General features: G+C 40.5%; 1 protein-coding gene across 4 annotated transcripts; it reads right to left on the bottom strand.

The window, feature by feature from the left end:
• Window positions 1–10,571: 10,571 nt before the first annotated feature.
• Window positions 10,572–25,406, bottom strand: hdlbp (high density lipoprotein binding protein). Of its 4 annotated transcripts, none has more exons than XM_014473429.2 (28): window positions 25,308–25,406; window positions 22,796–22,866; window positions 21,162–21,277; window positions 20,923–21,104; window positions 19,875–20,090; window positions 19,582–19,788; window positions 19,271–19,486; window positions 18,972–19,178; window positions 18,776–18,883; window positions 18,585–18,689; window positions 18,210–18,288; window positions 17,969–18,108; window positions 17,786–17,890; window positions 17,584–17,697; window positions 16,936–17,022; window positions 16,708–16,839; window positions 16,409–16,627; window positions 15,953–16,174; window positions 14,701–14,919; window positions 14,456–14,594; window positions 14,206–14,357; window positions 14,024–14,128; window positions 13,812–13,946; window positions 12,887–13,030; window positions 12,613–12,792; window positions 12,235–12,351; window positions 12,008–12,148; window positions 10,572–11,929 (listed from the first exon to the last, which is right to left on the bottom strand). In XM_014473429.2, exons 3-28 carry the CDS (start codon window positions 21,235–21,237, stop codon window positions 11,840–11,842), a joined length of 3,837 nt encoding a protein of 1,278 aa, XP_014328915.1. In that variant the 5' UTR covers window positions 21,238–21,277; window positions 22,796–22,866; window positions 25,308–25,406; the 3' UTR covers window positions 10,572–11,839. The 4 variants fall into 4 exon arrangements, with proteins under 4 accessions (XP_014328915.1, XP_023195384.1, XP_014328916.1 ...); XM_023339616.1 differs by having other exon boundaries at window positions 14,206–14,354; XM_014473430.2 differs by having other exon boundaries at window positions 20,923–21,086.
• Window positions 25,407–25,929: the final 523 nt, after the last annotated feature.

Raw genomic sequence — 25,929 nt, 5'->3', positions numbered from 1 at the left:
GAAGGGAATTAAGGACCATTTGCCAATATTGTGGATCAACTATGCGGGGAAGAAAAGCGGCATTCTTGTGTTACCTGGCTGGGGAATAAAGCCACAATGGACTTCAAACAAGAAACCAGCGCACAATCTGCCAACTGATTTCTTACCTGAGGGACCTTGGACTTTTTCTCTTTTTTCTACAACAAACAGTTTCCAGCAACGACGAGCATAAAAGAGAGCGTCTGAATAGTTGTATTACCCTCCTGGCCTTTGTCGGGAAGAATGCGGGCCATTCATTGTGCGTCAATGGGTGACCCCCAGCCTCATAATTCGTCGGCGTGGAGCCGCGGAGTAAACAGCTGCCTTCAGAGGCTGTTGTTTTTAGAGAGCTGTTTAGGAGAGGTTTATAATTCGGAAAGTTTTTCTGCATATTTTGGGAGCTATAAGCTCCTTCATGCGCCCTTGTCTGTTGAACACTGGTCGAACCCATTGAAACAATGCAGAGAACCACAGAAATCCACACGCATGCACATCTTCCTGTTGAGGCGACAGAAAATCAGAGGTGGCGATACAAAACATCCAGCCGGTAAAATCAAATAATCTTTCAGAAGAGGCTTCAAAGTGAATATGCAGGTGTGGTGTTTGAGTCGGCTGACTAACCCCGGCTTGCTCTTCTAGGTACCCGCACTCCCCCCCACCTGAGTGACACTCTCTTGAGCTCTGCTCCAGTTTCCAGGCCCTCTAACAGCGAGATAAGACTCTTATCACCGCCAGGAGTGAAGATTTGGCCTCAATCCAAGGGGAACCAACGGAGCAGCAAAACCACTGTCTAGACACTTAAAGTGAACTAAAAGCAACAATGCTCCGTTTGACAGGAAACACTAAAGGGCTGTCGCTGCGGCACGGCAAGTCGTGGAGGCTGTAGTTCAGACAATGTCATTGTGCGAGAGCGCCTCAGCAGATCCCTTCCTTTTTCCCTGGACTACCCACCTCTTGCCTCCCCCGTCACCAGCTAGCATGAAACCTCTGCAGTTCCAGAGGAAGAGACGCTGGAGAGATCTGATAAAGTACAGAACCAATACTTGGTTTACGATACACACAAAGTTATATGAAGATATATATAGTTGTTGTTTTTTTCATTTCTCAGCAGTTGGGCTCGCTTGAATGGAACACTTTCAATACGTCGACATACAAAGCAATTATTCCACTCGAGCTAATTACGTTCACGCAACAAGAACACGTTTAAATTAAAAAGTTTCGGGCAAAAACCACAAGTGGTGTCTGTATGTCGGATAGCAGAGGTGAAGATCTGCCTTAGAAACAAGGCTAAACGATGAGAGATAGCTGCTAGGTAGTTAGCTAGCGGGCGGTGGCCGGAGCGTGCAGGAACACGAGGCTCTGCGTGTCATCTAACGCCTCTCCAAGCAGGAACTCAACTGAAGGTTTTCCCACATTTGTGGTTTTAAGAGGTAAAACAAAAACCCAGACGTGTTTGAGATCTAGAGATTGCTTTAGATGATGACACAAAAACGCAGCAGCCAGAAGCAAAATTCTGCCTTCAACCCTGTGGTCCTGATGCTTTAATTACTGATCTGGAGGGCTTGATGTTTAGAACCTGTTTTGCATCTCTTAAAGGAGTAAATATCACAGGGACTGATTAGTGTATGTGATTGCAATCTGGTCTGCATGCTCCACAGAAACTGAATGATAATGTAGAGAAACCGTCAAAATAACGGTGAGCTAAGAATGAGGAATTTTGATTGAGTCGATGGGAAACGTTTTGTTGACATTTTTCTTGTAAGAATGAAATAAGAAGGGGAATGGAATACATTTTTGGCCACATGTGACCCCTGCTGGTCATTCGGCTGGATTTCTCTGCTCCTTTTTAACCACTCAAGTGATGACAAAGTCAAAAGATTGCTACAGCAATGTGGGGGTGAAGATCCTCCCTTTGGAGAAACTCGGGCAATCGGCATTTTACTCTGTAACATGTCAAGTGTTGTAATTTTGGCAGTAATTAGAGGTGAATTGTGTCATCAGCCCATTGTGCTGCAATTAAAGGCATGACTTTACTGTAATAATGATGCGTAAGAGGCTGTGGAAATGTGTGAGTGTGCTACATCACTGATTAAATTAGATCTAAAAGTGGAAAACAAGGTTGCTGAGTGGTTCAGGAAAAATAGTCACAGCAGCCTATTATTATTAAATAGTATCTCAACACAGTCTAATTATGTTTATCAGGGATTGTTGACATCACTGGCAACAAGCATACAATGATCACAGTCACCGATGATATCAGTTACAGCTGATGTAAAGGCAGCAGTAAAGCAGATTCACTGAAGGTGAACACATCTCCATTAAGATAAAGAGATTTTACACTGCAAAAACTCAAAATCTTGCCAAGTGATTTTGGTCTCGTTTCTAGTGGAAGTATCTCAGTACACTTCATGCTTAATGTTTTGCAGAATAAGCCAACTTATAAGTAACTTTTCAGCAACAAACAGGAGCTTGTTTTAGGTAAATAATTCCTTAGTATTGCTGAAAAATTACTAGTTCCATACACTTCTAACATTTTTCTTATAGATGAAATAATCTACCAATGGAACTAATACTCTGTCATCAACATGAAGGAATTGTTGACCTAAAACAAGATCCTGTATCTTGCTGAAAAGTTACTTATAAGTTGGGTTTGTCTTATTTCTTATTGTACTAAGATACTTGCACCAGAAACTAGACCAAAATTACTTGATAAGATGTTGTGTTTATGATTTTTTTTTCTGCATTTGCATCCTTTTGTTAAAGCTACTATTGGAAGTCAGATTTAAAATGATTGAAAGGAAGCTATTATACAAAGGTATCAGTCAGTAGAAACCAATGTGAACACAAGACAGAAACCAGTTAGGGAGGCTGCCAAGAGCCTGATAGTAACACTGAAGAAGCTTCGGCAATTGCTAATAAGTACTAGTTGCTTTCTATGGGTAGAACAATCTGGTGAATCCTTCAAATGTCTTGGCTAAGAACTAGAGTTGCAAGATGGATGCATTTTCTTCTAAAGAAAAAAAAAACATCCAGGGATGAAATCTCAAAATGAAATCCAACTGAAGTCTTTAAGCAACAATTTATTAAGGTCTGTTTGTGACAGAACCAACACACAAAGAAATGTGGTATTTCCAACATCATGCTAGCCTGAAGAAAACCAGCCCCTTGTTCTATGCTGAGCTTCATACAGACGGTCTGGACCCTCGGTTGTTGAGAAACTATTGCTTGACGGAGGCATAGACTAAAATCTTACCCAATAGCTGACATTTGGCCTTGATGTATTTAGTGCACCAGTTTGACACAATGAAGGTTACAAAAAATTGCCTGCAACCATCCCCCACTGCAATATTTTAATACTTTTGGAAGCGTGGCTAATATGGCCGGAGCGGCTTTGTTCACTTCTTCCAATGCCATTGCTAAAACTGCAGGCAGACTACAATTCTGAAACAAAAATCATGATCATCATCATTCACAACTTCTCCTCCTGTTCGCTAATTGGCCCGGTTGAAATTCTACCACAGGAATCCAAGTTAATGGGAGACATTCCGGACGGAGCAGCAAAGGGAGATGAGAATCATGAAAGACGAAATTGTGAATAGTATCCAAGTATCAGTCACTTTTGACCCAAAACCTTTGGGAGTCTGCTTGAAAGCTGAAAATGAACATGAATTTTTGTTTTCAGTATCATAGAAAGTCCAACCAAACATCCAAATCAACAAAAGAAGAACTGTACCTGAAGAAAAGCAATGTTTTGAAATGAATCTGCCACAACTCTGGCAAAGACCTGATGGTAATTTTTACAACGTCTTTCATCAGAACTGGTGGAATGCAGTGGACCGGTTCCAATGGCAGCAAAAGAGATCATCAGCTTGATGCTACCACTACCGTACTTGAGCGTTGACAATGTTGGTAATTAGTAAGACCAAAGAGCTCTTTCTGGGAGGGAGGATAGAAGATAGCCGTGAAATGTCTTTACTTTATCGTCCTACATGGATTATATTTACAACATATTAAGACTCACTCAAGATAACTGAGAATTACCAATGTCTGGTTAATTTTGAGGATATTCAGTCAGAAATCTGAGTGTGGTAACTACAGAGTTACCACACTAAAACTAAATAAACTCAATACCTGGTGTAAACCACTTCTCACTCCGGTGATTATCATAGTAAATGGCTACATTTACTTTTTAAAGTAAATATAGAAATTTACTTTAAATGGCTACATTTAAAGTAAATTTCTATATTGATTGCAACATTTGACATAACAGAAGAAAAACACAACTTTTCAAAAAGAAGTAGTTTGTGTTTGATTTATTTGTGTATTTTCTTTTTTAAATGGAAGGCTTTCACATAATATTGTATTTGTTTGTGCTTTCTATGTCACTTTGTACATCTTGATCACTACAAAAGGCTATGAACTTAATAGAGGTAATTTATTGAATAAATCTATTTTATAATATGTTTGGGGTTTTAATGCTTATAACAAAGTCTCTGACTGGTGTTAAAGCAATATTTGTTTGTTTGGTTATTTGCTTTTACTTGTGAATGTGTTTTAAAAAGTGATTTTTTTCTGTTCAATAATTTGTGATCAGTGAAAACCAGCTTCCCATCAAAATACCAGTTTGGATACAATAAGAATTACATAACAAAGATGTCCAAATAATAGTATTTCTCTATGTAAGAGATGGCGGCCAATTTTTGTGACACATGTAGAGTTTGAGTTGTTCAGTTTTCAGACTCCCTGCACAAATCAATGAGTAAGAAATCCCAGTCTGCCAACGCCATCTAGTGGATAAAGGTGTGTAACTGTTGCACCATCTGAAAGTGTTGAGCGTAACTTTAACTTTCTTGGCTTTCTTCCTTAAATATGTGGAAAATAAACTTGAGACAGACTATAACAATATATATTGTTATATATTGTTATATAAAAAAAATTCCCTTCTCACCCACCGCGGGTGGTTCTTATCCTCTGAGCTCGGGTCCTCTACCAGAGGCCTGGGAGCTTGAGGGTTCTGCGCAGTATCTTGGCTGTGCCAAGGACTGCACATTTCTGGACTGAGATGTCTGATGTTGTTCCTGGGATCTGTTGTAGCCATTGGTCCAGTTTGGGGGTGACTGCCCCGAGGGCCCCGATGACCACAGGCACCACTGTGGTCTTCACCTTCCAGGCCCTCTCCAGTTCCTCCCTGAGGCCCTGGTATTTCTCTAGTTTCTCGTGCTCCTTTTTCCTCATGTTGCAGTCGCTTGGTATTGCTACATCTATCACAACGGCTTTCCTCTGTTGTTTATCCACTACGACAATGTCTGGTTGGTTCGCCATTACCATTTTGTCTGTCTGGATCTGGAAGTCCCACAGGATCTTAGCTCTGGCGTTCTCCGCCACCTTTGGGGGTGTTTCCCACTTTGATCCCGGGGTTTCCAGTCCATATTCTGCACAGATGTTTCTGTACACTATGCCTGCAACTTGGTTATGTCGTTCCATGTACGCTTTCCCTGCCAGTATCTTGCACCCTGCTGTTATGTGCTGGACTGTCTCAGGGGCCTCCTTGCACAACCTACACCTTGGGTCTTGTCTGGTGTGGTATATCTGGGCCTCTATTGCTATATATAATATATGACATATATATATATATATATATATATATATATATATATATATATATATATATATATATATATATATATATATATATATTCACTTGATCTATTTTTAAAAATAAAATATTTAGAATAAATTAAAGGAACACCACATTAGCTATAGCTACAGCTAACAGGATACTTCCCCAGGAGTTATAACTTGTCTTTGTTTTTTGGGGGGTTAGGGGTGAACTTTAAAGATTTTATCCTGAAACTTTCAGAAAAGTGCCTGGAAAGCTCCAATAAAATTCCAGAAAGTAACTTCTAAATTCACAGAAAGTACTGACTCGTACTATTTTGCAATTATCCCCAGTGCTGTGTTAAATCAGGTGTACAGTGAATTTGGAGTTTTGTGAGGCAACTACCTCATCTTTCTGAGATCATGTTTGCCAATCAGCTGGAGAGTTTGGTGACAAGAAGCTCAACTTTTCACTCATCAGAGTAAAAGGTCAGTTCCATCTGAATTCCCAGTAGAGTTTAGAAAACTCCACGTCTTTACGTTTGTGATGGTGGGATGGAAAAGGTATCTTACCATGAAGAAAATATTTACAGTTACGTCAGTTTTATGCCCCACAGAAAGTGAAAAGTCATGGATTCCTGCTTAGAACAATGGAGTCAATCTCAATCACACAAAGTGCAACAACCTGAAATATGGTTGCGGGTCAAAGAAAAATAAAATGGCCTACCGTTGTATAGCACTTTATCAAGTCAGAGGACTCCAAAGCTGTTTTGCTCTTGCAGGAAAAATACAGACTTGTCTCATTTTGATAGTAACACCATTTCAGCAAAAACATGTTTTGTTCTCCCTGTCTTTTTGTCAGAGGAGCCTGTTCAGCATCAATTTCCAGAGTAAATTTCTGCCAAAAACTGAAATTTTGAGATTAATCTCAGATAGTAAAAAAAAAAAAAACAACTTGGAAATCTCTGAGTTTCAAATGTCAAAAATTTGACATTTGAAACTCAGAAAGTTTCAATGCTTTTGTAGAAAATTTCTAATTTTAATCTAAAAATTTCTTCTTTATTTTCTAGCAAAGTTTCAACTTTTGGAGCTCATAAATTTCCCCGTTTTTTGTTTTTTTTCTCTTCTTTTCTATAAAATGTCTGAGGTTAATATAGAAATTGACTCATTTTTTCTCTCTACAATGTCTTAAAAATACGCCGCCATAGTACTACCAAACAGGCAGAAGATTTGAGAGAGTTCTGTAAGGTCCCTCCCATCTGCGTGTTTACAGGTCCTGGCTGCAGTTTAAAGCGGCACTATTATGTAAAATCAACTTCTTTTTTTTTAGCTTCAGATTACATTGTAATGTCATCAAAAACATACCTGAAGTGTTGCTTTGATTCATATTTGAGAAGTCCCCTAGTGTCCCCTGGTAGCCATTCGGTTTGCAGAAAGAGAGCGGCTTAACCGAGCGCTGCCTTTCCCACGAAGCTCCTCCTCGGTGCTGCGCTCTCCGAGACGCCCTCACCCACGCCGCCGCCACTCGGCTCCTTCAGACAAGCGGCAGCAGCAATTAGCAAACACGTGGTGGAAGTGTGGGTCTGCTTAACACATTGCTCGAGCTGCTGCTCTGTGAAACGCTGGTAAAAACGTTAATAGAGGAATGCCGTTGCGACGGCGCGTTGAAGGCGGACTGTCAGAAAGAGCGTGAGCCTCTCAAAGCGACAGAGGTCCAGTTTGAAGACGTTAAATTGCAAAGTCACATTTCTTTTAAGTCGTGTTTGATATGTGCAACATTTTTATAACAGAAAGTCACAATTATTCGGTTGTGCTACATTAAATTGCCCTGTCTGGCTGGAAAATTCATAATATTACATAGCTTTGTTTATGTAACCACTATCTAACCAACTGGTGCAGGATTATTAATAGTTAGCTGAGTGGAATTGTGTCTTTGAAAGTCATTGTCTCTTATAAAAAAGGGTGGGTTCAAGGCAGTAGTGTTCAATTTTTTTTAAGAATTGTGATGTGGAATTTTCTTTAAAAAAAAACATTAGACCATGTAAACAGAAACTAGAATATTTCATAACACTGTTCCATCTGTACGTAACTCCAATAACAGTGTTTTTTTTTTGTCTCTAATTTTCATCTGGTGAGGTTCAAAGGCTCTAAGGATGCAAACACATTTCTAACACTGAGAAGAAGAAAAAAATGCTTATCTAAAATAAAAAAAATCTAAAAAAATATACAGCGTGTATAAAGGAATCTGTCTTCTGGTCATGTACCAATCCTCTAAAAAAAGAGGATAATCTCATACAGTACGTACTGAAGTCGAAGTTTGTTGTTGGTGTGCAAGTAAAAGACAGAAAGAGGAGATACGAGAAAGTAAGGGAGAGAAGATAAGAAGCCACTCGACTCTTTCATGTTGCAAGATGCAGGAGCAGATCGGCAGCGGAAGGCGAGTAATACGGCGACAAGAAAAAAAAAAAAACGCCCAGAGACACAAATCCAACTCTCAAATGTTTCTTTCTCTTCTCAGATTCAGAACTGCATTGACTTTCAAGGCAATCTCAGTGGGCAGAGGGAATCCTGAGGCCACCTAGATTGCTCTCCAAACACTTAGCAGAGACACTTTCTCTTAAATCACCTGCTATCTTAATCTGACAGCCCGACTCGATTATAAGGCAGAAAAATTGCTTTCCTTGCCACCAGCAGTCGTTGGGAAATTATCTTAATTGTGCCGTGATTATGCCTCAGAGCTCCGGTGAGAGCTTTTCCAATGCTCCTTTCAAACACAGGAGCACTTTGGAAGTGTTGAAAATGCACCTCTGTCAGCTCAGTCTCAGGAGGAGAAGGGATGGGAGGAAAAAAAATAAAGAGTCGTCTGCGCTCGGTTCATAATTCTGACCAAAATGGAGAACGAACATGGAAGAAGGAGGAGGATTTTAACAGAAAGGCTGCTTGGAGAAATAAAATTAACCCCATTTCTGCGTCAAAATTTAAAGAAGGAGAAGTCAACTGGAGTGAAATCAACTTCTCCCACATTTTGACACGCTCCAAATACAAACTTCTATGTATTTTATTGGGAATTTATGTGAGAAGCTAATAATAATAAATTAGCAAAAAATTTAAAAAATCAATTCAAATTTGACCCAAAGGAAAATTCAGTGCAACTCATTTCATCAAGTACCTCATTGTGGAAGGTGATGCTGTTAGCATGAAGCCTTCTCAGCTCTTCTGGGGTCATAGTTCAGGTGTCATTGGGGCATTTCAGATATTAATCAGTTGCTTCCACTTGTAAAAAAAAAAAAAAAAAAAAACGGAGAAAAAAACGAGAAAAAAGAAAAAACCTTCCAGTTGCCCAACATCCAAAACCAGGAGGAATAATTGTCGTATTCGGCTCCACTTTGCAGAAACGAACTATGCAAACTGCATCTCCCAGCATTCATTGTGCTGGAGCTAAAACACGAACGGACCCGCTTTAAAGAACAGAACATATGTGAGTCTTTGAAGTCAGGAAAAGGACGTTTAGAAAGGTCCACGTGCAAAAATCCTCTGACGTCAGCAGAAGCGGCCTCTGCTTCCGTTGACGTAAGGCGCCTTTTTTGGTTTTTAAACCAACTAGTGCTGGGCCGTATGACTAAAAATTTGTATCACGTTTTTTTTTAAAGTTTATCACGATAAATATAAATCTGACTTATTTTTTTCCTGACTGCTTTTATTTGTTTGCGGCCTATTTAACTCGCAGGAGTACAAGGCAAATCAAGGCTGCAACAAAAGTATCGATTACTTTGTCCCAACAAAATTACACGAATGAGTCGATATGAAATTGTAGAAAGAAATATAGAATGCAAGCTGTTTTTATTGTGCAGAACCCAACATTAAAAAAAATATGCCAATTTAAACACTTCTTTTCAAAAAGAAAATAATTTGAGTTTATTCTATAATATCCACAATTTCACCTATAATACTCAGGGTTCAAGTATTCAAGTGTTGCAAGTGTGTATTAGAAGACATAAATGACATCCTTGAAGTCAAGTTATTAAAATATTATCGTCACACTAAATATTCCAAGCTTGTACCGCTTCTGTGTTTTCCATTCAATAAACAATTCACATTAAAACCAACAGTAAGAATATCCTTCGGCGTGAACAGCTTGATAAATGCAACATTAAGAACGTTATAGCAATCTGGCTAAAGTAATTTCGGTCCAGTAAGACATACCTCGAATCGTTTTAATCCTCTGAACCAGGCTCTCTTTACCGCCGGTAAACAGGCTCTGTGACGTTAAAGGACGTGAAGAGGCTTCACGTCCTTTAATTGGCTGACTGATAATGTCACTCCACCGCTTTTCTGACTATACCGGGCGGCGGAATGTTTAAAAAAAAAAACCCAATATACTTAGTTATTTAATCGTGTGGCCTCGAATCTTGGCCACACTCTTTTCTTTTTATATCTCCCGTCTCTCTTTCTTTATCCGCCATCTGTTTTTTAATCGTTATTCCAACGTGATTAGCTGTTAGCCAACAGACGGTTCCGCTACCTGGCTGAGCCAATCACCGCGGTGCGGCGGATGAATTCATACCGGATATGCCGTTGTAATGTAAAGAATCCATCAGCTAGGACTACAGCTCAGCTACCGCATCAGAACGAGTTTTTCCATTTCATCGTTTTTGCTGAACGTCTGGACATTCAATGGAGGTCACCACGTAACCAGAGATAATCATGTTGTCTGGGCTGAAATAGTGAAAATCACTTAATGTTTTGCTGAATAGAATCTGTGTTCAATATGTGATCAAAAAACCCAAATTCTGTCATTTAATTTTTATAGTGACCTTCCACAATTTTCTATTTTTAGATATACTCATGAACTGCTAAATTCTCAAAAATCCATCTTTTCCAGTTACCTCACAGCTTTGTGCTGGGCAATCATATTCATTTGTGATGAACCCAAAAATGACAACGGAGATGAAAAATGTTTTCAATTTTTTTTATTGGCTTTTGGACAGTTTTTTCCAGTGTCGCCCATAACCGTTCACTTCATGGTATTTGCATAATCTTTCGTTCAATACTAGGAGGATATAAACCAAGGTAGGTAGATGCTAGACATTTACTTAGCAGCTAGTAGGCTAAACGTACACACCAAGTAAAACACACAACTGGGAAGAAAATGTTTTTGAAAGAATGAGGAAACACCTTGCAGTCGTCTACTGAAAGCAACTCATCTCTACCTGGTTTGTATCTTTCTAGTTGTAAGGCTGAAATAAAAATAAAAAATAAAAAACTGGGAGGGGCCATTGCTATATAACAGAGGGGATCTGCATAGCAACTGGAAGACAAAGGGACTGGACACTGACCCATTACAGAGGGCGAAGAACGCAGGACGTCGTTAAAGTTGGCACAAGATGGTCGACTTCCGTAGAGTGATCTACTTTATAATGTAACGAATCTATTTAAAACAGTTAGTGTGAGGTTTTGATGCTGTGGAGCTCTAGCCTAGTGTTGTACAAAGTTTAGGTGTGGCATGATCTCCAAGCATCTGGCAGTTTGAGTTGGTGCCATTCTGTGGTGGCTGAAACTCAGCCAACACCCTCCCCCTCTTTCCCTCCCCAACACCTTCCATCACAGCTCACCAATTCATAAGGCTACAAGGTGGGAGCCGAAGTTTGATCGTTCGCACAGCAGCACAGGTACGAGCACATGGAAGGACATGATTGGACGATCACTATAGTGTGCTTGGAAACGGATGACTACGTCATTTTCACTGGGCTACATGGATGAAGCAGGAAGGGGCGTGGGAACCTTCTACGACTGACATTTAAGTTTGAACACTAAAATCAGTATCTCCCCACCCCCTGTGTTCCTGCAAAAGGCAACTAAGATCAGGGCAGCTCACGTAAAACGTAGTGATGTCTTCGTCATCACAATTTGGTAGAACAGTTCAAACCACAATGAGGCTTCTGGTCTAAAACATTTAAAACATCGGTGTAGACACGACGGCAACGCGGCCGTTCCGGCTCGAGACGGTACGAGTGAACGCAGACACGAAGCTCACCATGGATTACAGTATCTGAAAGCTCTTATTGTGGACTGGTGACCGAGATGCAGGATGATATTCTGAGAACTAAAGACTTTGAGGGTCAGAGGTCAGTCCAGGTCCAGAGGTTTTTTTGGGGGGGTTGGGAGGGATGCAGATGGAGTTGGTGGAGGGGAAGATTTGACTAGTTACGTTTAAGCCAATGGCTTAAAAGCGTTTGGGTCCCCAGGGTGACGCCTTCGCTTGGACCGGTGCGCCAAAGCTTGGGAAGTCTTCGGAGCTGCTCATGTCAGGAGCCTGAAAGAAAAAGGAGCAAATGGATTCAGAAAAACTAGTGAGGCAGAGTGGAATAGCAGCAGGTTGGGCAAGTCTCACCTTCTCGTTGCCGGTGGCCCAGGGAGCTTCTCTAACCACGAAACCTTTGGAATGGCCACGCTGCTCGTCCGCAGCAGCAACGCTGCCACCAGGTGGCCTCATGTATGCCATCTTCGCCTCATTTTCCACAACATCTGACAACTGAAAATTAACCAAAAAAAAGTGCATCAGCAAACATTTGGTATTTGATTGTGACAGGACAAATAATAATGTTCAGAGGAGCTTACATATTCCTCTTCCAGGTTCAGGAGATGATCGATGGCTTCATCCACATGTTCAGGGCGACCTACTACTGTCACAAGGTTTGGGTCTGCAGCGCCACTCTGTGGAAACCTGAGGTCAATCTGAAAACATTGAGAAGTCATGTTTAAGTCATGATTTTAAAAAACAAAATTGACATTTTCAATGAAAAAAAATTGGACTATAAATTTTCTAGAACACGTTTTTGACTTAAAAGCTCTGAATTTACATGTTTAACTCCTGCCTTACTGTGATCAAGAGTTTGCACATTTACACGAACATTTAAATGGCATCAGTGAGGTTTTGGTTGAGTTCCGTTGTGCATGTTCTACACAGGAGGACATTTCAGCTCTACTGAAGCTCACCTTAAACTCATCCATGATCTTGCGGATGCCCTTGCCCCGAGCGCCAATGATGCGGGCGTGAACCCTGCTGTCCAGGGTGATGGTCTCGGTGATCATCTCCTCCAGCTCATCCACTATAGCCTGGATAGCCTCCCGTGCAGCTACGGCGTTCTGCTCGTACCCTGTAATCGTGATCTGATCCTTTGAAGAAGGATAGAAAAAAAAAATTGAGCCATTCTATTTTATAAATGTGTTAAGAAAAAAAAACTTTAAGCATTAGTTTGCCATACTATACCTGGTTTTCATCATTCTTCTCTGGGAACTGGATGTTCACATCATGCTCTGTGCGGATGGTTGTGATGATGGCGCCCTTGCGGCCGATGATTTTTGGGTGATACTTTGGATCCACAGTGATGGTCAGTTTGAAGCTCTTGAGTGCCTGCAGGTTCAGGAGAGATTTTTTGCACAAAACTTGTTTTATTGCTCGATTGCATGCATTGAAAGTAAATCAGACTTTTGTGCTGATGTGTTGTGCATGACCTTTAAAAGGTGACCTATTATGATTCATTGAGCAGGTTAGGACAGGCCAAAACATGTTTACATTTTTTTTTGTACCAATAATTCTTAGATAACGAGATTCGAGTCTGATCAATTCTGTGTATCAAGGTCATTTCACAATGAGGTGTTTCAGGGCTTCTGTCACTTTCAATCCAAATAAGCTGCTGCTGGCCACACCCCTGAACTCACCGTTAGCTGCAAACAGATGCTCAATTATACGACTTTACCTCTCTGAAAAGCAGAAGTGGAGCCTCCTGCACAACCAACAAGAATGAAGCAAGTGGATTCTGGATGGCAAGTCAACAACAAAACACTTGTCTTTTCCAGTAGCCATTGTACGGACCATACAACAGTAAAACTAGACGACCAAATGTGCTCTAGCTCAGCTTCTTTTCCTAAGTAACAGTGCCCGTCATTCTTGACTTTAAAATTGGGAGGTTTTTGAAACGTTCATTTTCCAAACATAAAAAAAAAGAAAACATGAATTCATTGCCAAAAAAAACACCAGTTTTAGAAGTACAGAATTTGAATTTTGCATAATAGGTCCCATTTGAGATAACATTAAAGTTTAAGTGCAGGACTAAGAAAATCATCCCAGTTTTGTGTTGCATCTTGTGAAAGAGGCTGAAGCAGAACGACTTGAAAGAACTACAAATACAAACCCGTTCCGCCTGCTCAGCCTGCAGCTCCTTGACCCGCTCGAAGAGGCCTTCTTTGGCACGGTCAAGGTGAGAGGCCAAGCCGGTGATGGCGATTTTATCAGACTGCTGGTCGGGAGGAGGCACTTGTATGTTTACCTGGAAGCATGTTGAAGTCATGAGGAAGCTGCACTGAGCCCACATCGAGTTTTAACTGATTTTAAAAGATGGTGTACCTCAAATTCATCCATCATCTTACGAATTCCACTTCCTTTTTGTCCAATAATGTATCGATGAAGCTCAAAAGGCACTTCCACCTCAATCGTGACGGGAACCAGGGCCTGCAGAGAGGAGAAGACACTTGGATGTAGAAAAGCAACTGACTGAGTCCAAACTGAGGTGTGGCGTCAGCTCTGACCTTCAGCGCTTCCAAGGCAGCCTCACAGCGCTCTTTGCGACCGGAAATCAAAATCACATCACACTTTTTGGGAGCGTTTGGGTCAACAGGTTCTTTCACTTCACCATTGGCCTCTCCGTTCTCCTGAACGGGAGCTTCTGCAGGAGGTGCTGCTAAACAAACACATATACACACCGTTAATTGTTTTGAGCCAAAAACACTCCTTTTTGTTTAAAGTTTGGTCAGAAACACAATGAAAGCCTGCTTTTACCTTGTGGGTCCTCACGCTCTGGAAACTTAATCTGCACGTTGTGATCTCTGGTGATCTGCTGAATACGTGAGCCCTTGGGACCCATGATGGAACGGTGGAACTTTTGAGAGATCACACAATCGACGGTCACCTGAGCCTCCTGGGGTGGAGGGGAAACAAACAAACAAACAAAAAAAATCATTAAGTAAAAATCTTAGAAGAAAGAAACAAGGGCCAAAAAAAAAAAAAGGACAACCAACACTTACCAGGTCCTCAACAATCTCCTGCATGCGCTTCTTGGCTGCCTCCACACATTCTTTGGCTCCTTTGAGGGTGATCTTGTCGCTCTGGGAGGCGGTACGAGGGAAGCTCACCATGACGCCACCGTACTCATCAGCAAGGTCCCTGAGGACCTGACCCCGGCGGGCCACAAAGTAGCGATGGTGCTTGGGGTCGACGCTCATCGTGTCCTCCACAATGTTGTCCTTAAACCACAAAGTGGACATCACTATTTAGAAACCACAAGATATGCACTTTTATTTATTTTTAAATTATGGATCAGGAATGGGCTAGTTAGCGATAAGTTTCCTGTTACAACATTCCAAAAGTTTAAGGTTGACCCTTTAGGGACATTTTGTGCCATTTGTTTGTTTTGATTTTAAATCAAGCCATTTTTAGAAGTGTTGAATGAATCAGCTTATTTAAACCATAAATTAGTTCAAAATGGCTTCACAGAAACGCGTAAAAAACAGTCTGATACTGTTACGGCAAATCAAACATTAGTGCAATCACAATATATATCCACTTCTGCTATAACCATTGATTCGTTCATGTTAAATTCTCTCGCTGCTGCTCTATTCCCATGTTCTATTGCGTGACTGATCGCCTTGAGCTTAAACTGCGTTGTAAGCGTGTCTCTTAATAGGAGCCATTTTGGGGTCTTTACACAAAACCCAGCGTGCACCGCCGCGCGCTTCTTCTTCTACGGGGGAAAATGAAGTCGGTGGCTGCTTACCGTAGTTGCGAGACCTGTTGTGGCTCAATATTGGTCCATATATAATGCGCACCGGATTATAAGGCGCACTGTCGGCTTTTGAGAAAATTGAAGGTTTTTAGGTGCGCCTTATAGTGCAGAAAATACGGTAATCTGCACCTTTCACCCACTCAAATTTAAGACCATTATGAATGGAATTTAAGACCTACATATCTACTGAAGTGTAGTACTGGCATTAAATTTGTTCTTACCCATAATAGATGCAAACAAAGCTAGCAAGGTAGCTGCTAACATACTCTAGCTAGCAAGAGTGTTAGTGAGTTACCAGTAGCCTCAAAAGTCCACAGTGTCAGAACACAAAGATATTTGAGTGCAACTCAAACTTTTGCCCTACAAAAAAAAAGTCCCACAAGAGGAAAAGAAAACACTACACCAGAAATATCAAATAGGCCTCAAGGTTTTCCCATTGAACCCACATACCAGCACATTCCTGTAAAGGACTTTTTTTTTTGAAAATGGCATACCAAACTCTTGATGAGCTCCTCCAGCTCCTTCTGGGCTGTCCGAACCGCCTCCTCTGTCCCAACCACAGTGATGAGTTCTTGGTCTTTGTCTTCAGAGGTGGGGAAAATGATTCTGGCACCAGTGCTGTCGCGGACCTTCCGGATGTTTCCGCCGCCTTTCCCGATGAGAAACTTGTGGTATTCTGGTTTTGCATGCAGCTCAGCAGTGAAACTCTTTATTTGCTGTGAAAGATGGTTTACCAAATTTTAAATTTAGAGTTCGGTAGGGCTATTCAGAATAAATTTATGATAGTAGACAGCCATGTTGAAGAGGTGGTAACCACCCTAAAGTGTAGGCTTTGGGGTGGACGGGTGCTAAACATTTCCTCGCTGGCAAACATCAATCCAATTGTATAATCACATGGCAAAATAAAATGCTTGCAAGTTTAGCAAGGAAGCTGAAAGACTTGTACGAACCTTTTCCTCTGCTAAAGCAAGCAGTTGCTGCTTTGCTTTCTCCACCTCCTCCACTGGGCCTCTGATGGTGACTTTATCGATCCCTGAGCCCTCGGAGGGGAAGTGGATGTGCACGCCGCCGCACTCCTCCATGATGGAGCGCACCAGGCGGCCCTTTGAGCCAATCAGCGAATTGTGCAACTTGGAGGGGATGGACACGTCCATTTCTGTGATGTTGGCCTAAACGCAGAGAGACAATATTGATAAACTGTAGTTTTACTATCATACAACCAGATGAACAGGGTTTATCGAGTGTTTACCAGTTCTTTCTGAATAGCCAAAATGCGGTTCCTTGCAGCTTCACAGTTTGCTTTCTTCCCTGTAATGACGATCATTTCAGAGTTGCTGTTTTCGGCAGGGAGGTCGATTTTGGTGTTTGTTTCCTCTCGGATCTACAGCATTAAAGATCTTGTTTAAGGCTTTTTCTTGGATTGGCGGTGCAATACAGAAAAAAAAAAAAAAAAAAAAAAAAGTACAACATACAGCACCTTCTTGATGTTTGCTCCTCCTTTTCCAATTATGTTCCTATGAAACTGCTTGAAGATGGGGACGGACAGAGTCTGGCTGTTCTCCACCTAAACCAGCAAAAATGAAAATGTAAACACACATTTACTGAAGGGATTCACCAACTCAAATTCCATTCACAAAAGTCTTAAATTTAAGAACTATATCTCCACAGAAATGTACAAACTTCATCCAGCCAAGTGGAGATTGCACTTACCCATAATTGATGCAAAAAGAGACAGCTAGCAAGTGTATGTTAGTGAGGAACCGTTGGCCTCAACCGCCTTGTCACAGAGCACAATAAAGTACTTTTGCCTGACAGTTTGAGTTATTTGTTTTTCTGACAAAAGTCCCACAAGAAAAACAAACTGAATATACAAGATTAAATAGTCCTGCCAAGAGAAAATGTAAGACCTGTAACGTTCGATAATGATAACCAGGGACCGTGTACTAAGGGGCAACATTTTTTGAAAAAATAAAATCAGTATAATGAAGAAATCTTAAGGCCTTAATTTTAGATACATGCATGTAATACTTTAGGGATGCGCAGACACCCTGTGCTGCACCTCAAAATGTGCATCACAGTAGTAATAAAAGAGGGAAAAAATTATTTTAAAAAACTGACAGTTTACCATTTCAGCCACCATCTTCTGCATGAACTTGGAGCATTTTTCCACCTCATTCCGAGGCCCTCTAAGTTGAACAATGTCGCTCTTCTGTGCTGGGTCGGGGAAATTGATGATGACCTGGAACAAACGTTAAGGAGCCGTTCAGAGACCGCCAGCAGCTTCAGTACAGAGCAAACGCAAACCAAAACGAGGAGTTAGAACTGACCTCTGGAAATTTGTCCCGCACTTCCTTTATCTTCTCCCCTTTTTGCCCAATGATGGCTCTGTGTAAACGATGTTCGATGATCAAGTCCTTTGTACGCTCGTTCTCCTGCAAGCCCCACAAGTTATTGAGCAACGCGAGATCGTACGGTGAACTACATGTAGCGTCTTAGCAGTGTGCACCAACCATGCGTGACGCTAGCTCCAGCAGCTCCTTCTTGGCCTCCTGCACACCCTGGGGATCCCCCTCTATGCGAATCAGGTTGCTCTTCTCGTTGTCAGGGGGGATGCGGACTGTCACCTTGTGCAGCTCTTTGATGCGGTTGACTAAATGTTAAAAATCAGAAAACAGATTGTTTTTAAGCACAAAGATAATAAAATGTTTATTTTATTTTTCTTAAATTACGCAGTTTCAGGAGCACACTTACTGTTGACGCCTCCTTTTCCAATCAGGTGACGATGGAATTTGGGGTCCACAGTGATCTCTGCATAGTCCATTCGACTTACCTGTTAAAAGGTGAAATTATAAATAAATAATGAAATGTGTGCCTTCAATGTGTAGAGATGCACCACAAATGGCCTCTGACCAAAATCGGATGGTTTTTAATTTCATCAAGTCAGAAAGTCAAAAATCCTATCTTTTGCAGATGACTGAATGCACCATTCCTAAATTCTACCAAATTATGTCACTCTTTGGTGTAGAAGTAGTCACAGAGAAGAAATCTTAAGTTTTTGGTATCAGCAGGTCAAAGATTTTCTTCATGTACAGAAGATAATTCATTTCAGTGAAAAGGAATCCTCACCAAATCCGTAACAATGGCTTCAATCTGACTCTGCACAATCTGCACGTCTTTGGTTGGTCCTTCCAAAGTGATTTTATCTTCTCCCTCGGTGAACTCAATGTGCACCTGAACACAAACGATAAAAACATCAATTCACTTAGGACTAATAAACACTCAAACCTCAAACTTCTTCCAGTATAGACGACACTCACCTTGGGCATCTGTTGGGTGATCTTAGCCAAGTTCTGTCCCTTTTTGCCAATGATGAAACGATGAAGCCAAGAAGGAGCTGACACCGAGGAAACAGTATAACTGTTTGCCTGAAAACGGAAACAAAAAGTTAGTTTTACCCCCAACTCTCATGCCCTCCGGTTAGCATTTTCACTCGTCGTCAGAAAGCGCCTGTACCTTGGCATACACTTCGGTGAGGGCCTGCCCCAGGCGGTCAGGCTCCCCACGAAGGATGACTGTTTCTGAGCTGTTGTCTGAAGGTGGGATCTCAACCGAGACGCCAGTTCTATCCAGGATCTCCTGCAGGGTGTTTCCCTTGGGGCCGACGACATATTTGTGCTGAGACTTCTTCACCTCCACCGCAATCGTGGTCGTACTCTTCTTCTGCAGGAGATATAAAGACCAGCTGTTTGTACCTTTTGACAGGAACTAAACATTGTTCTATACAATCTGATTTTTTGTTGCCTCCACCTCACCTTCTCCTCATGGATCTTCTTGATCAAAGCCACAGCAAGGGCCACCTGCTCCTTTTCCCCAGTGATGACAATCTCATTCTTATTCACGCTGGGAGGGGGGACATTAATGCGAGCACCAGTTTCCTGCATCATCTCTCCGACTATCTTATTGTAGGCACCGGTGATAAAGGGATGGTACACCTTATCAATGTTCACCCTCTCCACAGCACGCTTATCCTATATTTTTTTTAAATGCATAAGAAAAGTTAAAAATGGCAAAAGTGGGAAATAAAAGTGAATGTGGAAATGCTTCTGCAGTGCATCAACATTACCTGCTCAGCAGAGATCAACAAGATCTCATGCTTTGCCTTTTCCAGACCCTCCTTGGTACCAGAGATCTTGATCTGGTTGCTGGAGTCGTCGGGTCGTGGGATCTGGATCTTGGTGGCAGTCTTGAGCTCTAGCTCCTGAAGCTTCTCCCCGTTTTTGCCGATGACAAAGCGATGGTGTTCCTTTGGGATAGCGACAGTCGCTGAAGCCTGAAAAAAAACAAAAAACAAAAATCATTTCAGCCATCTTTGTCAGACAATAAATGTTGAGCAATAGAAATTCCAAAGCTTCATACTTGAGTCTGCAGTCGGGACACGATCTCCTTGCGGGCCTTCATCACAGCATCCAGTTTCCCAGACACCATGATGGAGAGACCCTGGTCTTTAGCTAAGGAGAGTTCCAGATGGGCTCCGGTCTTATGCATGATGTCCACACAGACCTTTGCTTGCTCCCCTTCCCCAAACTGGTTAATGTCCTTGTACTTGCGCTCCTCCAGCGGCACATGGAAAACCTGAGATGTATAAAAAAATAAAATAAAACTGATATTGTAATGAATTTATTAATGGGTGCCACAATAGCTGCAGTGAAACTCAGTTCCAGTTTCTTTTAAGCATACAAAAGTCACGAGACAGAACTTTGTGTTGCGTTTCTGGCATGCCCGTAAATCTGATGTAGAAGCTACATTAATCTTTAATCAAGTCCCACCACTAAAACCAGAGTCAAATTTAAGACTCTATTCTTTAATGCCACCTTGAATTAAATTTAAGACTGAAAAAAAACAGTACATCTATAGAATGGTCAGAGGATGCTGATGCATTACAATCAAGCACAGCAAAAACGGACATTTCTGGGGTCTCCTTGTGGCTCTTAGCAGCAGCTTTGTGCTTCCCGCTCTGCATATGGCACTATACAGCCTTAACCTCCCAAGTCCCAAGTTTTTAGCACGAAATAACGCAATATTTTATGGATTAGCAACAGAAGTGATCCAGGGGCAAAAGTGACCATCAATAAATTCTGACTTACTTGATAGATGCAAAAAAAAAAAAAAAAAAAAAAAAGGCTAACTAGGGTACATGAGCTGCTAGTTATTGGTAGCCTTAAGTCACAGAACACAAGGAACTTGTCTGCATATAAAACTTTTACCTGCAAATATTATATATATATATATAACAAAATTATATAGTCATACCATGCCAAAATTTAAGACTTGTGATTAATGCATTTAAGGCCAACTTGCATTTAAGACATTAGACAGGATGCAAGGAAACTGTAAAATTATTATAAATTTGAGCAAAACTAGACACAGGACCACATGATAAGTTAAGGTAGTAGTACTGGTTCACCTGGGTGATAATGGAGGACTTGAGAGGCCGAATCTTTGATGTCCAGGCATTGGAAGTTTCCTGCGTCCCCTCAGGCGTGGCCGCTTTCTCAGGGAGAGGTGGGAAGGCATCCTTGTAGGTAGGAAGTTCCTCCTCCTCTTCTCCAGCATTGGGGCCTCCAGCAGCTGGAGGGGAGGATGAAACTACTCGGATTACCAAGACATAAAGTGATAAAAGTACATAAATGGTCAAACACTCACCACCACTTTGCTCTGGCAGAAGCCCACTGCGGTGCTCGATGAAGCTTTCCTGCGTAAGTACAGCGACTGAGCTCATGGTTAAGATCCCACGTCAAAGACAGAGTCCGAGTGTGCCACTGGAAACAAAGCACATGGTTTAGTACAGTTACAACCACAATGCAGCTAACAAGTAATGGTTAAAGTAAATTATAGTTTGTTCACTTTTTGGAACATGGTAGAGTTCAGAAAAACAGCAGTCATGTGAGCCACATGTTATTACAATTTGAATTTTGGTTCAATTACATTCAAACAGGTCGGGAAACGTTTAAGCTCAAGAACTCAACTTTTCTTTCTTTTTTTTAAATTAAATAAAGTCACATGATCATGAGTAAGCTTATTATAACTGAACTTTGGCTTTCCCTTTATCTAATCTACTTTTACCACAGAAAACCCCATGTTCCAGAGATCATGATCACCTTTATTAGCAATGCCAAATGCAGTGCACCATCTCCGTCTCTTCAAACAGCACTATTCCAAGAATTATAGTTGAGTGACGGCTAAGAGGATTTCACTCAGTGACCTCTCTCTATGTCCACAATGCAAGAGCTTAAAGTCCATGAGCGGTCCATGTCTTAGATCTTTGAGCCAACAGTTCAGTTCCAAGAGCAAAACTCAGAAGTCCTCAGCACCACCTCCACTTTGTTGAATTTTATGCTTTAATCTCCAACAGCAATCCTCATTAATGAGGGAATACAGTTTCTTGAAAAAAGGATATGCACCTTGTTTCAATCTGATCACATATAAAACAAAAACTCGATATAGCCAGGGGAGTCTCTAGTTTGTGTGTTTTGGTCAAGAAACTCTTGCCAACAAAGAAAAGAATGAATAATATTAGGGTGGATTTTCCTCCAAGAAAAGCAGAAAAAGGATATAAAAGCATGAACAATTTGAGTGAGTTACAATAGAAATGGTAAATCTGCATAGAGAACACCTGTTGCAAACTGAGGCAGCAACAACCCATTCGTTCAACTAGAGGTTTTAATAACTATTACTGAAATCATAATCTAAAGAGTTAGCTATTATAATCTACGATCACATCATAAATTTATGACCACACTTTGCTTTAAAGGTGGGAACATGATAAAGAAATGTGCTGGTGTCAGTCCCGTCCACATGCGTGTGTGCAGGTGTGTGTAATTGTGCATGCAGGTGTGCGTATGAGGTGTGCCGTGTGCTCAAAATATGTGAACCATGTAGAAGTCCCAGCCACCTGACTGCACAGGTGTCTTCATGTCTCCTCTTTCTGCCAAGCTAGTTCAATATCAATGACACCAGAGTCTAAAAAGGCTAAATGATCATAAACATAAAGATGTGCAATGAAAAAAATACACCTTTTAGAAATGATTCCCCTTCCCTCAGTAAATAGTCATTTACTATTGGTCCAAGTTTATCCCACCTTTATAACCTCTTGCTGCTTCAGCATAGTAAACTGAAACTGACTGCACTGTTTTACAACTGGGATGAAATTGGAAACCGCATTATTGACTTTGAACCCATCTTCTGTATACAACTGGACTGACTCAACATTTATGAAAACCAAAAGATTTATTCTATATAAATGACTTAAAAATGCTGCATGTGTGCAAACAACTTACCAGCTAAATGGTCAGTTACCAGATAATCCGTCCTGTAAAATGCAAGTTCCCGTCAGCCTGCCAGCTTTTACCTGTTAAAAAAACAAAGAGGAGGAAGGTAAGGACTCCAAAAGGAATTATTCCTGTCTACGAAAAACCTTAAACTTTAAATTCCTGTACTGTTTAATTGGTGAACAAGCAGATTTGCAATAAATACACCAGCTAATGACTCTTCAATGATAAATCAGACGGATCGATTATTGTTTTCCTAAAACAAATCCTACAAATAATTCTGGTCTAGTCTAGTCAAAACCTAAAAACTGAAAATTTTGGAGACCTTCCCACGAAAAGCATTATGAACTAAGATTGCAGCTTTTATAGGATTTGGGGCGCGGGAATAGTAAACTTGCATTTAAACAGCTTTTTACACACATGTAACAGAGATAAGACTGTTTAAAATGGGTTTAATTGTCATTGATAACTTAATTATGTATGAAGTGCAAAATAAGTGATTTTTATTGCATTTCATTGTGCTTGCATGTTTAAGTCTATAATTTGAGCTTAAGTATTGTGAATAATGTCTTCCAATAACACCTTGTCATATTTTCACATTTCCTGTTAACTTTTTTTTTTTTTTTTTTTTAAAACATGAACACACGGTAGGTCCTTGGGGGAGCGCCCTGACGTCCCTTCCACTGGGCTTAGCGAGTTTTCTGGGGGAAACTCTGGCATGATTCGCTCTGGACCATGGAAGAATCTCAGGAGCGATGTGAATTAGACTCAAGGTAAAAATATTTTAAAAACAATAAACAGACCTTATCCAGTGAGACGTTTCACTAGTTTTCTGCCTCTTATGGAGGCTTATTAACATAAGTCAAATCCTTTTAGTCAACTGTGTAATTCCTAGGTCATGAGTGACATGATGATGCTTTTGACTAAACATTGGGGAAGGGAAACATCTTTGCACTCCTGCAGCCAAAACATGACTTCTAGTTTGGCATGTTACCAATTATGTACTATTATGGGTTCCTTCTTTGTACCAATTACTGGCTATGCTCCCAAAATAAAGTAAAGAGAAAAAAATAAAAAGGTAGTGTATATCAAAGTTGGCTTTTTAAAAATTCACAAAAACAAATCTATACCCAGTGTTGTCATTGCATGATAATGGCTTGGATCCATTTGTCTTGAAAATAGACTGGCGAGTTTCAAGTTTAAAATAAATACAGAAAAAAAACAAACATTCATATGCTTTGCTGATACTAGCAAAATTTGATTCAGACAACTCATGCTTTCAAAGTATACTTATTCTGAATACCAAACAGGTGGAAAATCTAAAGTATAACATTTTCCTCTATCCTTCAAACCAAACCTTGACATTGCTTAATGTAGACAGATGATTATTAATGACCTCAGAATCATGTGCATCCAAAAAAAAAAACTACTAAAAGAAATCCATGTATACCCTCTTACATGAATTTGGCATCCAAAAGTTTTTTTTTCTGAATTAGGTTTTGAATTCTACTTCTGAAATATACTCATTTGAGAATTTAGCCAACATAATTTTGTAATTTTATGAAACTTAAAATAAAGCATAGTGATGCCAAGGAGAAAAGATATGCAACACGCCAGGTATTTATTAAAAAGCTACTGATAAGTCAGTGTGTTGTTGCTCTGTACTCCACGTTAACTTGCATTAATATTTCCTATAGCCTCCAACATTCGAGCCTCAATAACATTATAGTCCAAATCCCAGCTTATAGACTTAAGAAGGCAGCTAACAGGATATCATGTTAACTAGCTGACAGCTGCCAGCGACACTTTACAGCACAGTTAATGCTAGGTGCCTTCATATCGGCTAACCTTGCCTAGCCGATAAAACATATAGTCTGCCTGAAAAAAACTAATAATATCAAACAAGGACTCGGAGATAACGTTACATACTCGGGTCATTGAGTAGAGCTGTGAGAGCCACAAGGACAAATGCAGAATAATTGAATATTAGCCCAGAAACCACAGCTTGTTAGCAAACTTGCTAAAAACTTTGACTGCGGCGTGTACGACTGTGACACGTAGCCCTTCGGCTAATAGGTAGCCTTAACTTAGCATGCCTCACTCTCACTTGGAAAACACAACTTAAGTCTGTCTGTTTTACAGTTGGTGACATTAGAATGTCAGCTAATTAAAAGTTAAAAACTTTACAATAATCCCAACTGTACATTTAGACAGTGACCGTGACGTTTTATACGGGTTATACAACATCAGTACACTCAATAAAAGTACAAGTCCAACTATAGCCTAGCTAGCGAGCTAACGTTAGCTTCCATAACGTTCGACTAGCGAGCTAAGTCCACGTAGGCACACAGCTGAGAGAGGGTTGAAATGACACGGAGTCAGGCCAGAACATAGTGGAATATATAGAGCTTACATCTTAACTGGCCAAAGGACAAGTACCGCGGTGGTTTATTAGTGGTCAGTAGAAGTCACGGATGTCGGGAATAAGGAGGTATAGGACTGAAAACAAGCCAGTACTTACTTCTTTTATGTGTTCGTCTGCCCTGAAGGTGCAGGAGCTAAGCTGAAATTCCACTGGCGAGAAGGTGGGAGTGAAGCCTGACGGATATATAGAGGTCCCCGCCACCAATCATGTCCTAAAACGTCACGTCCAAGACTCCGGTTAGAAATAACTTATTTTCATTCCCCTCAAACATTGTGATTAGTGTTGTAATTTGTTTATTTTTCTTAGAAAATTTAAACGTTAGAGTGAGGCAACATTTGCAGTGGACAATGAACTAACTTACAATACAATCAAGGAATTAACTTTTTCTATTATTATAAGTTACATATAATATTGACTGTACAGTAAGTGCAGATGTAATAAACAAATGAAGCAAGTAAAGAAGTGTTCAACAGAGGAAATAAAGTTTATAACTTTTTTATCATTGAATTGCATTTGATATGAAGAAGAGATATTGAGATTACAGGTCAAAGATGCTGAGTTTTTACTTTAAATTAAGCTTCTAAATATTTTTTTCTTTGCAATCTTTTGAAAAACATACTTATCTTTTGGTAAAAACTGCTTAAATATCAGCCTTCTTTTTCTTATTACAGCATCAAACTTTAAGAGTCGTGGCAGGTCATGCTTAGTGAACTGCTTC

Source organism: Xiphophorus maculatus, chromosome 9 (assembly GCF_002775205.1).
Source record: "Xiphophorus maculatus strain JP 163 A chromosome 9, X_maculatus-5.0-male, whole genome shotgun sequence".
NCBI classification, from domain to species: Eukaryota; Metazoa; Chordata; class Actinopteri; order Cyprinodontiformes; family Poeciliidae; genus Xiphophorus; species Xiphophorus maculatus.
Note: the sequence above shows the minus strand (reverse complement) of the source record. Positions and strands in the feature narration are given on the sequence as shown.

Bases quoted from the DNA above. Each gene is read 5' to 3' on its own strand.
- hdlbp (XM_014473429.2), bottom strand. From the start codon at position 21,237: ATGAGCTCAGTCGCTGTACTTACGCAGGAAAGCTTCATCGAGCACCGC. The intron at 18,884-18,971 runs GTACAGGCGCTT...TTCCGTTTTCAG, and splicing joins TCACCGAAGTGTATGCCAAG to GCAAACAGTTATACTGTTTC. The intron at 13,031-13,811 runs GTTTGTATTTGT...CTGAACCTGCAG, and splicing joins AGGCTGAGCAGGCGGAACGG to GCACTCAAGAGCTTCAAACT.